At 39.4% G+C, this 12,346-nt stretch overlaps 1 protein-coding gene across 10 annotated transcripts in view; it reads left to right on the top strand.

The window, feature by feature from the left end:
- LOC140477201 (coiled-coil domain-containing protein 102A-like) overlaps positions 1-12,346 on the top strand; it is a 570,837-nt gene that overhangs the window by 205,275 nt on the left and 353,216 nt on the right. For 9 of the 10 annotated variants that reach the window (XM_072570682.1, XM_072570683.1, XM_072570679.1 and 6 more), the window contains one exon: positions 10,848-10,964. The exons of the other annotated variant lie outside the window; for it this stretch is intronic. In XM_072570682.1, coding sequence (XP_072426783.1) covers positions 10,848-10,964 — 117 coding nt within the window. The remainder of the gene's footprint in view (positions 1-10,847; positions 10,965-12,346) is intronic. 10 annotated transcript variants of the gene reach the window in all.

The raw sequence follows: 12,346 nt of genomic DNA, 5'->3' as shown, positions 1-12,346 counted from the left end.
TACAAACTAAATATGGAAGCTAGTTTAAACTTTTCTTTCTCGAGGACTCAGCTGACTATTTTGGAATGTGTAAATACATCATCTGCGCATCTTAGAACTTAAAAAAGTTCTGGGTGCCAAACCTCAGGAAAGATGTGAATGCAGAAGAGGTTTATGAAAAATAGTTCCAAGGATGAGAAACTTCATTTATGAAGATAGTTCCAACTTCTTTGATCTATTTTCCTTGGGGAAGGGATCGCTAAGAGGAAATTGGATAGAGGTTTTCAAAAACATGAATGGGCTAGATAGAGTAGATAAGGAGAAACTGTTCCTGCTCGTAAATGGATCAATAACAAAAGGGCATAGATTGAAAGTAATGATCTACTTGGAAATGTGGTGGAAAGAGGTTCAGTTGAGATATTTGAGAGGCCATTGAATGATTGTTTCTTTTTAAATAATGTAGAAGGTTACATGGAAAAGGGAGGAGAATAACATCAGTGCATAATCCTGATTCAGAGAGCTGCTACAGATGTGATGGGCCAACTGACTTCCTTTCACAGTGTTATAATTTTGTGATATTGTGAGAGATAAAAACAATTCATTTTAAATCATCAGAGGCAGGGCTAAATGTAGTTAATATCCTGTTGGATATGAAAATGTAAGTGAAAAGTATTTTTTTATAACCGCAATTATTTTTATTGCATGATCATAAACTGCTGGCTGAATGAAAATGTTGCCTGAATAAGTTTCCAGGAGAAAGTGAGGACTGCAGATGCTGGAGATCAGAGCTGAAAATGTTTTGTTGGAAAAGCGCAGCAGCCCTGAAGAAGGGCTCATGCCCAAAACGTCGATTCTCCTGCTCCTTGGATGCTGCCTGACCTGCTGCGCTTTTCCAGCAACACATTTTCAGCTCTGAATAAATTTCCACCCTCCTTTTAATGTCTGAAAATTCACCACCTAATCTTGATGTGTTTCTGTTAGTTTTCTAACGGGCGATGCTTTAGAAATTATTTAGCTTGTAGTACCTGGCAGCACAGACAAATGAGAGGTAGTTTAAATACTATAGTGGTTTTATATCTGTTTTTAGTACTGCTTTGTAATCAACCCTAAAGATATGCAAAAGATATCATCTATAATGCTTTACTCTGGGAAAGGATTGACCTCCATTCTACACATTTTTCCTCAATAATGCACTATGAATTGGAATTCACCATGTCGGACATGTTCACCATATGGGGTAATCCACAGTTCCTCAAACCCTGCTCTGCCCCCTCAGTTACCCTCATTGGTGAGAGTTGACTCAGAGCTAATATATGTTTAAAATTTGGATAAGGGCATAGGGAAAAACCTAGATTCTTCATCTAAATATCCCAGCCTCTGATGGTTTTGGATAAACTAAAACTAGCGCTACTGCCTCACAGCGCCAGGGACCCAGGTTTGATTCCCGCCTCAGGCGACTGTCTGTGTGGAGTTTGCACATTCTCCCCGTGTCTGTGTGGGTTTCCTTCGGGTGCTCCAGTTTCCTCCCACAATCCAAAGATGTGCAGGCCATGTGAATTGGCCATGCTAAATTGCCCATAATGTTAGGTGCATTAGTCAGGGGTACATATAGGGTAGAGGAATGGGTCTGGGTGGGTTAATCTTTGGAGGGTCGGTGTGGACTTTTTGGGGCCGGTTTCCATACTGTAGGCAATCAAATATCATCCAATTTAATAAGGATTCTGATTGATGAAATTGGCTTTGCTTCCCTTTTACATCTGGACTGCCATTTTATAATAATGCCATACTTCAAAGAGCACACCCGCCATTTGAACCAGCTGAATATGATTTCCTTTACATTCCTCTCACAGATTTGAAAAATATGTGCAATATCTTATTCAGATTATTAATTTTCTGTCTAGCTGTACAACATGCTTTTTAGCTGTACTTAAATTTATTATAATTACCTTTAAAATTGTAATTGTACTCTGGTCTCTTGAATGTCACTACCACAACCAAAGCCCAGAGACTGAAATTTTGATTAGACGCAGGAAAACCAACTTGAGCACATTTGAGACTCAGAATGTGCACCTTATCCAAGTATGGCTTTATAAGGGATTTTTATCTTTTTACACATTCTGTTTGCAGTGCATGTGTGAGCTTCAATAGAGTGAGTGAAGATTGTAGGTATGGAGGTGGGACCAGTTGAAGGTATGCTTGATTCTGCAATAGGGTGATCAGCTTCTCATGTCATCTGGAGGTTCCCAAACCTCACTGCTCACCTTCCATTCTATTCTCAAGTTCCCTCTGATTACCCACACATTCTTTGTTTTCTCACAGCATACTCTAGGGGTGGGAGACATCTTTACATCATATCTATAACAATGTCATCCTCATATGTGCACGTGCACATTGGCTCTATGTGATAATTTTCCCAGTGTGTCGAGGAAGTTCAGAAAATAGCGCATACACCAGACATATGTATGTGCAGAACACTCAGCACTGGCCTTTATTGTGGCATTGCCTTTAATCATTCCATTACCATGATGTTATTGCCTGCAAAATAATGGAATCTTTACTCAAGAATATAACAGAAAAAAAGTCCAGAGACTTAAATTACAATAAAGAATAATCAGTGCAAATTTCAGAAATGGAAAATCTTTGATAGAATGAATGTGGATAAGATCCTTTAGTTAGTGAGGGAGAACAGAATAAGGAGGCATAAAAAGATTATAGTCATTAATAAGTCCAATAGGTAATTCAGGAGCAACCTCTTTACTTAGATATTAGTTGGAATGTGGAACTTGATACCAGAGGGAGTAGTTGAAACAACTAGCACAGATGCATTTAAGGGGAAGCTAGCTAAACAAGAGAGATAAGGACTACTTGCTTCTATTGTTTGGGTTAGATGCAGAAGAGTGAGAGAAGGCTGCTTTTTGCCATAAACACCAGCATAAGCCTGTTCAAACAAATTGTCCTTTCATGTGTTTAAAGAGTATGGGTGAAATTTATTTGCTAATTTAAGCAGTTTGGGAAATGATATGATACTGATGTCAAAATGAATATTTTGAATTTCCCCTTGGACTTTAAATGGCGAGTTCAGAATCTTACTCATGATCAGGACCACGATTACCACACATTGCATGACGAGCTATATTTGCCTCTTTTCTATGTAGCTTCCAATTTCTTTACTGAGAAATAAGACGGTGATGAGTTCTGACATAAAATTCATAGGGGGCAATCTGGCAATTCCAGCTCACTGCTTGTTTCTCTGGACCTTTGTCCAACTCAACCTTCTTCACCATATCTCTGTATGTCCCATGGGCAATCTTCTTTTCCAACTTTTGTTGAAGCGATTGAGCATTGGCAAACCACCAGCCTCAGCACATCGTACCTGCTGTTGGACCAAGTTCAAGAATTCATTTTGGAACTCATGGATATTGTAATGTCATAGAGACATAGAGATGTACAGCATGGAAACAGACCTTTCGGCCCAACCTGTCCAAGCCGACCAGATATCCCAACCCAATCTAGTCCCACCTGCCAGCACCTGGCCCATATCCCTCCAAACCCTTCTTATTCATATACCCATCCAAATGCCTCTTAAATGTTGCAACTGTACCAGCCTCCACCACTTCCTCTGGCAGCTCATTCCATACATGTACCACCCTCAGCGTGAAAAAGTTGTCCCTTAGGTCTCTTTTATATCTTTCCCCTCTCACCCTAAACCTGTGACCTTTAGTTCTGGACTCCCTGACCCAAGGGAAAAGACTTTGTCTATTTACCCTATCCATGCCCCTCATCATTTTGTAAACCTCTATAAGGTCACCCCTCAGCCTCCAACGCTCCAGGGAAAACAGCCCCAGCCTGTTCAGTCTCTCACTTTAGCTCAAATCTTCCAACCCTAGCAACATCCTTGTAAATATTTTCTGAACCCTTTCAAGTTTCACAACATCTTTCCGATAGGAAGGAGACCAGAATTGCACGCAATATTCCAACAGTGGCCTAACCAATGTCCTGTACTGCCGCAACATGACCTCCCAACTTCTGTACTGAATGCTCTGACCAATAAAGGAAAGCATACCAAATGCCTTCTTCACTATCCCATCTACCTGCGACTCCACTTTCAAGGAGCTATGAACCTGCACTCCAAGGCCTCTTTGTTTCTGGCAAGTTACTTTGAATGCAGTGCCCATGTGTCTCATGTGTTAGCACACAGTAAAGGAGTTGGCCATGGTCAGTTCTTCTACCCATCCAGCAGCATCCCAAAGACACCCTTTGGCAGAACTGGCTGTCTGCTTCAGAGAACAACATTGTAGCAGTATATGGCGAAGGATAGTTTCCAGCTGGCAGCATTTGGACTGATACACAACTGACCTTTAAATATAGTGTTGATGATGTGAGTGGCACAAGGCCTGGGCTCTGCTGAATATTTCTGTATAGGCTGATTGTATGTTTGCCACAATAAGGGTGCCCGAATGCATAATCAATGAGATTAGTCATGGAAAACTGTATGAGAAGAGTCACCATAAGCCATGGTCTGAAATCCTCTGTGAAACTGCTTGAAAATAGTAGTTAGTCAAAATATGGGAAAGTTTGGCAATCAGTTTGGGTTCTGCCAGGGCCATTCAGCTGCTGACCTTATTAAAAAACTTGGCATTGGCCCAAATATGGACAGCAGGATTCCAGGGGTGAGGTAGGAGTGACTGTACTTGACCTTCAGGCTCCATTTGACCAAGTGTAGCACCAAAGAATCCCCATAAATCTGGAGTCAGTGGGAATCCCGGAAAACATGCTTCCTAGCACACAGGAAGATGGTTGTGAATGTTGGATGTCAATCATTCACCCTAGGACATCACTTTTGCAGTACGTTCTACAATTTGAGTTTAATTTTTCTAATTGCAGTACGAATTTAAGAATGCAACATTATGTAGGGCTGTAATTCAGTCTTTCATGTCATTTGGATTTCCTTGCTCTTTCTCAACTTTAGTCCCTGGCATTATGAACATATTTACTGCAAAGGACTAGTTTCAGAGAGCGTGAAACCAATTAGAAATTAAGTTGGGGAGGGTGGGAGGGGCAAAATTTGGTTGTGCAAGATGGAGGTAGAGTGGACTGGTTTATACTTAAAACATTCACTGCTGCATTTCTCTGTAAACATAGTCAACTATTTGAGCTTGAGGCAGTTTTCTTGTTAAAGAAAGCCTGCCCACTCCTTGCCTCACTTGATGGCATTTGTGAGAATTGAGCTAAAGCCTGTGTTTGCTTGTATCCTTTGCCCTGCCTCTGGACAGGAGAATTGCTGTGTGATCACACTGACCCCTGCTCGACTCAGTAGAGCTGCCAATTAATATTGCTGCTGCCCTGGTGGAGGTGCACCTCTTGAAATTAGCGGTTGAAGACGCGAAATAAGCAAGACGTTCCAAAGCTTAGTGTGTGAATTCATCCTGAGGCATTTTTCTAATGAATTTCCATCATCTGAGCCGATACAGTTCAACACATGCCCAGTCTGTGGTTGTCCTGTGAATCTGAATGTTTGACAGCAGCAACTAACTCAAAAGCACAACACAGAATTAAAAACAAGCCAACAATGCTGACAGAAGAGAAACACAGAGCTAGCATTCTGAGTAAGAACTGCTCCCTTGGGCTACTTTGCAATAAATAGAGATCTACACTAGTTATCTTTAAAAATTATGAACAATGTATCACCCACTAGAATCCAGGCATATCCTCACCCTTTATGGCCATTTACTTTGAAGTAGCAAGAACTGCTGAGGGCTTGGGGCACTAAAGTGCCTTTTATTGTTGTTTATGCTGATATCCATTAAATTTGTTTTTAGTATTGTTTACTCTGATAATCAGTTGCTGCAACATTATATATCATCCTTGTGTTGAAGTCTACATGTGGCGCGATATAGGTAGTGTGTATGCTGCCTTTGTACAACATATGGACGGCAGGATTGTTGGTGCCACACCATGTACCACTTAACATATTCCATTCAAAAGCTGGCCCTGTTCCTTCATAAGATATCCATCTTAGATGTGAATAACCATTCACTTTTTCTATTAAAGTAAAACTTGTATTTTTTTTACTGCGCCATCTGTTTGCAAACCAAAATATGGCACCTGGCCACATAAGATGATGGGTAGATTTCCCCTGGCCATGAGGTGCCAGGCTGTAAATTAAGGTGGGCACAGCAAGCAAAATAGAAGGGAGTCCATAGAGGGCAGTTTCTCAATGTACTGTGTCCACCTAGGAAGATTCCCAATGGCGAGTTGGATTTAGGTAGCCAATTTAAGCAGTTAAAGGGCCATTTCAGTAAAATGATTCCCTTTGGCTTCATGGAGATGGCCTTTGCGTGGCTACTGGTGGCTTCATGCCCCATCGAAGAGTATCCAGACAGGGAAAACCACTGACCCAAAACCTGATGGGCAAACCATTCCCCTTTCACTTCAATTACCCCTCAGAGGCTCTTTCTTGTCCTGAGCACTCTCAGCAGAGAAGACTGCATGGTTTTGACATGAACGAGTTGGACCGAAGGGTCTGTTTCCATGCTGTACACCTCTGACTCTATGACTTCTTGGGAAGCCAACTGCACAAGAATCATCTTGCAATCAATACTGTTCTTAAAAACAAAACTGTTTTATTAACGTTCTTTTTGAAATCATCTTGGCAATAAAATCCAGTTTCATTACATCTCTGAAACGCAATTTCACTCAGTGGCAGAAAACCGATGACTATTTCAAAACAAAATTTGGAAAATGTGGAGGAGGTACTTTATTTGTGGATATTTTAACTTTCGGTTCCTGCATTAATGTGTTGTATTAGCATAATAGCTAGCTTGCTTCATGCCAGGTAATTTGCATGGTGCATGAATAAGGGAGATTTGACTTGTCATATTTGATGTATCAATTGTGGCTCAGTGGTTAACAATATTAAAATCAAGATGCTTAGTTGCAGGACTGTGGAAGCTTTGCACTATTTCAAATACCATCTTTTGAATGAGATTTGAAATTATGACTGCATATGTCTGCTCAGATGGAAGTGAAAAATCCCATGATTTTTTATAAGATGATCCGGGGGGGGGGGGGGGGGGGGGGTTATTGCTGGTGTTTTTGCTAATATATTAATCCCTCATTTAATGTTACAAAGCAATTGAACATGTCAGTTACTGTCAGTGGGAACTTGCTGTTCACTAATTCATAGGTATATTTCCTGCACTGTAACACTTCAAAATTACTTCATTGGTTGTGAAGCACTTTGGGATGTCCAGACATTCTGCAAAGCTCTTTACAAATCCAAGCCTTCTCTTGTTTTCTTGGTGTTATTTTTCTGACCTATTTTCTCCTGTTGCTGAATTTAAGTTTGTCAGGTTGCTGACTGCCTTTGATATTATACATAGTTAGTGGTATTGATGTGAATGGCATCAGTCTGTTTTATTCATGATGGCATGATATCCTGTTGTTACCCAGTGTCAACATGTGCACAGTTCCAACATGGCGAACCAGTTGGGGTGCAATCGAGGAATAAACTTTGCCGTAAAGATAGAGTCCAATTGTAAACTTTCATTCCCTCAGCACAGCTAATGAACCTGGGATTTTAATTCTCAGCATGTCTCATTGGGCATGCCAACTGAACCATTGATAATAGCACCACTAGAGTTCTGCAAGTGTTTTCTCTCTCTCTCCAGTCAATTCTGAAGCACTGTCTCTAAAGCACTTGGTGGGTCAGGCTCTTCGATTTTTACAGGGGTAGTGGGATGGCCGGGCATGGTGCTCACTATTCTTGGAAGAAATGTCGGTATCAAATGGACAAAGGAAAAATACTGTCAATGATGGAAATCTTGAAACAAGCACAGAGAAAGGTGGAGAAACTCAGTAGGTCTGGTAACATCTTGGGAGAGTGAAATGCAGAGTTAACATTTCATGTCCAATATGAGTCATCTTCAGAATTGTACTGCATTTTAGTCACGACAACATAGCAGGGGCAGCCTGACTAGGCAAAGGTTTTGACTTTCACCTCACAAGGAGGCCTGTTCAATCTGATTGGCCAGAAGCACTGACAATTCCAGCAGCAATGGAGATCAGGAACAGGCAATACCAGGCCTGTAAGCAGTCTCCTGAAGAGCAATAAGAATAGGAGAGAAGCAAGCCCTGGCTTTTTAGGGTGGTAAGGGACCAGGCACTCTTGGGAGAGCAACAAGGGAATTTGGAGACCAAGTAGGACCGATTAAATAGGATGGTGACATTTTTAGGGCGCCTGTTCCCTCTTGATGTGCCCTCCTTCCTTTTCAAAAATATGTTTTTTTAAAAACCGTCTTTGTACAAGGGCCTTCCTACCACTGATGTGTAATTAAACAAAAAATCTTTAAGGGACATTGGGACTGCTGACAAGAAAGCTTTTGTTGCTCAACCCTAATTATCCTTGAACTGAGTGGCTTGCTAGGCCATTTGAGAGAGCAGTTAATAGTCAATCACGTTGCTGGGTTTGGATTCAGTAGTAAGGATGGTACTTTTCATTCCTGTCACAGTGATATAAAATATTGACAACACATTTTCAAATTTCATCATCTAATTTAATATCTAGGACTTCCACAGACTGTAACAGCTTTAAAAATGAACCAAAACATTGATTTAAAATGGCTGCAGACATTACATAACCCATACAAGTCGACCAAGTTTCTTGAAAGCAATGAAACAGTCTAATTGGAAATTGTCATTTAGCTAAAGGCAATAAAACGATTCACCACTACCCTATCCCATTGAAGTTGTGGCAAACTCCTAATCTTTATCTAATTTACACCATCGTGAGAGTCTTCACATTGTTATAGATGAAAATATCACCTACAATTATCCAGCTTGATAAACAGAAACTGCAGCATGCAGGATGTATGACCAACCTTGTGTTTGAAGGAGATTTTTTTAGGAAAAAGATGAAGGAGACAGATTTCAGATGACAGAAGTGAAACAGACTAGAAAAAGTCTCTACCTCTTACCCTGTCTCTCTGCTTATGACGCAAAGCCTGAAAACAAAACTGATTAGAAAGAAAACATAGAATTTAAAGATAACTGCAATACACCCTGACAGTTTTGGAAATCAACTTAGCAACTTTGGTCTCGGGTTAAATCTTTATGTCTTAAAGATATTTAAAGCTCTTTAATCTGGATACTCTTCTGTCTTTTTTTTATGTTGGACACCTGCTCCTTTTAAATTTGTACCGTGCTTGTATGTTTATGGCAGTAGAGTTACATTGAGGTGCATAATTGCCAACAAACTGGACAACTAAAGGCCTCGATAGGACTAATTATAGGTGGCGTAGTGTGGCACCTTTTCCCATTACTGTATTGTGAGGAATGGATCAGGAGTGGAATAGAAGGAGGTGGGCTGACTATGTGACATATTCTACCTGCCCCAGCCACCAACTACCACACCAAAAATACACCCAGTGAATGGCAGTAAAATCCAGCCCAGGGTTACACTGTATCTCTGTTTTTGTTTCTGCTCATCTCTTGCTCAGTTTCAGCAGGAAGTAGGGAGAATCTCCCTGTGAATTTCACAGGTTGATGGCTTTTCATTTGAACTTATGTGCAATATATCCACCAGTTTGTTTACAATAAGTAAAAATTATTGTTTCTTGTTGCTTGGTTGATGTCAATTGCCCCTAATAGTTCTCCAGGTCTGGAGTGTATTATATATCACAAAATATATGTGACACTTTTTATGACTGGATACTTGACTAGTAACTGGGTATTTTTATGATGGTATTTGATATACATGCATTTAAACCAAAATGCACTTTATAAAAATGAGATACACCCAAGTTGTTTCAATCATGTTTGCCCTTTGAGTATCAGTTTTTAGTTGATATTTAATTTCTTACAGAATTGAAATTATTATCACTACCATAATTTTGGGATAATTAACTAAGAATAGGGTTCCTGTCAAAGTATTATTTCATTCTTAGTAGCAAACAAATGGTAAGATTATCCTAGTCACCACAATTTAGATTGCAGTGTTTTTATGGTTACATTGAGGCAGATACCATTCTTGCAAAAATAACTAATTGTCCACATTGCCATTGCAAGTCTTGCCTTGCTTTTCATTATTTTTCATTTTCTTTCATTCCATTCTACTTGTTTAAATTTCCAGATGGGGATCAAAAATATTTTCACATTTATTTTCACAATGTGACTTCCTGTTGGTGGAATAGGCAAGAAACAGCAAACTTGAATAAGTTTAAAGCAAGAAATTAAAAATTGAACTAAAAAAAAACTCCCTCATCAAAACAGCAGAAAGTCATTGGCATGGCCTGTTGGCAGGCACTGTACGCCCTGGAATATGGTCAGAGTCGGAATGCATGCTAATTGTCTGATGATCTATTGGCTATCTACCTCCTCTGTGGGCAGTGTCATGTCAGACTGTCTGAGGTTAATCCAAATCCAGTCAACATCTGTAACTTTCTGGTCAGAGTAAATCTGAATTTTCACATTTAATCAGGGCTGAAAATTGAATTTTGCAGTGCCAAACTGTGTTCTAATCACTAATGCATTACACCACGGGGCTAGCATGCAAAATTTACATTCTTTCCTTACCTTGTGATTCTCTTTTTGCATTATTGAATTTTTACCCAATGCCAAGTAAATTATAAATCCGGTTCACAAAATGTCTGATTTTAATAGCAATTGAAAAGCTGTACTTTGCAAAAGTAGGAAGTTGCATATTTTACATAATTGGATAGAAAAAAATCAATATGATTGCAGGAAGCCATCTGTGATTGCTTTGGGGAGTTGCATGATAAATGTTCAGCCTAGTCTCCGACAAAACGTGATTAATTGAGGCCAACTCCGGTGACTATATTAAAGTGTATGTTATTATTTCTGTTACCCAGTTGACCTTCCTTCGTGATGCTCATCAGAATGAGCTTGGAAGGATCTCAGAAGATCTGGAAGATGAAGTTGGAGCTAGATCTAACATGGATAGGAAATTAGCTGATCTACGTACTGAGGTAATGCGACATGTTTGTCTTTAATACCCTGGCTTAATTAGAAAAGTGTCTGGTGACAAAACAAACATTTTAAATTTATTAAATATCCTGCATCTGTATGCAAGATCTATTGACAAAACCTCTGTTTCTGAACGACATCAGTAAAAATAGTAATAAGCAGAACTGAACATACTTGAACTCTTATTTTGATGCATATAAGACAAATTGGAGCATTGTGATGTGTATTATTGTTGTTATTGTGTAATCATTCACTCCCAACAATAGTATTGTAGTGATTCAATTTTTGCATGTTCTAGATTCTCTGTCACTTTTATAAAGAGCATTTTATCACCTAAAATCCATATGACCGGCTTCATATCTCTTTCTATCTAACTCCACTTTGCCTGAGAACTACATTCAGTCTTGCCACCTTCCCCTATGAGCAGATTTTATGTGCACTGTAGAAACTGTTTTCATACTTAATAAAATGAAAGAAAAAAAGGTTACAGAAAATCGCGAGTAAATCCCTAATAGTTTGAAATAATCACACATTCACACCACAGTTGACCTCATTTCCTGCTTCCCTCCTTCAAAAATGAAAGGACAAAAATGATACAATAATCTTTAACCAGTGGCATATCAGAATATATTTTTCCCCAACAAGTTAATACTGTGCCTGAAAGAGTGATGGGAGCAGGTCTTGCAGTAATTTTCAAGGGGAGGTTTCATTTCTACATAAAGAGGAAATGGGGAAAGAAAAGATATACAGGGAAACAGCATAAGAATGGAACACATTTTCAAAAAGTCAGCAGAAACGTGATGGACGAAGTAATTTCTTTCTATGTGTCTGGTGCTATGCCAATAGAAAATTCTCAGCAGCATGATAAAACCTGCCTTGTTTAATGTCCTCCACTTTACATGATATCCTTTCTGTTGATGTGGTCAATGTTATTTAAACTTTCCAAGTAAAAGAATCCTACTTGTACGTAAAGTCAAGTTTAAGGTAAAAATTATGGCTCCTGTGTGTAAAATTCATGCATAAGAGTATTGGAGCTGTGTTCGGGAATATTGTGTTGTGGACTGTTTTATGATTAGATTCCCTACAGTGGGGAAACAGGCCCTTCGGCCCAACAAGTCCATACTGACCCTCTGAAGAGTAACCCACCCAGATTCATTTCTGACTAATGCACTTAACACTATGGGGACCTCTGTAGATTTGCAGGATAGTTTTGTACATACTATTTGAAGCTGCAAGAGTTTTGAAAGCATGTTAACAGAACAGAAACAATTAAATTACAGGTTTCTTTAATTGAGATGTCATGAATTTAATGTGGAAAAGAAAATAAGAGACAAGAAACACAATGACTAAATCTGTAAAGGTTCAAAGGCACTTAGGGGCATAA

The sequence above is a fragment of the Chiloscyllium punctatum genome, chromosome 5 (genome assembly GCF_047496795.1).
Source record: "Chiloscyllium punctatum isolate Juve2018m chromosome 5, sChiPun1.3, whole genome shotgun sequence".
Lineage (NCBI taxonomy): Eukaryota > Metazoa > Chordata > Chondrichthyes > Orectolobiformes > Hemiscylliidae > Chiloscyllium > Chiloscyllium punctatum.
Note: the sequence above shows the minus strand (reverse complement) of the source record. Positions and strands in the feature narration are given on the sequence as shown.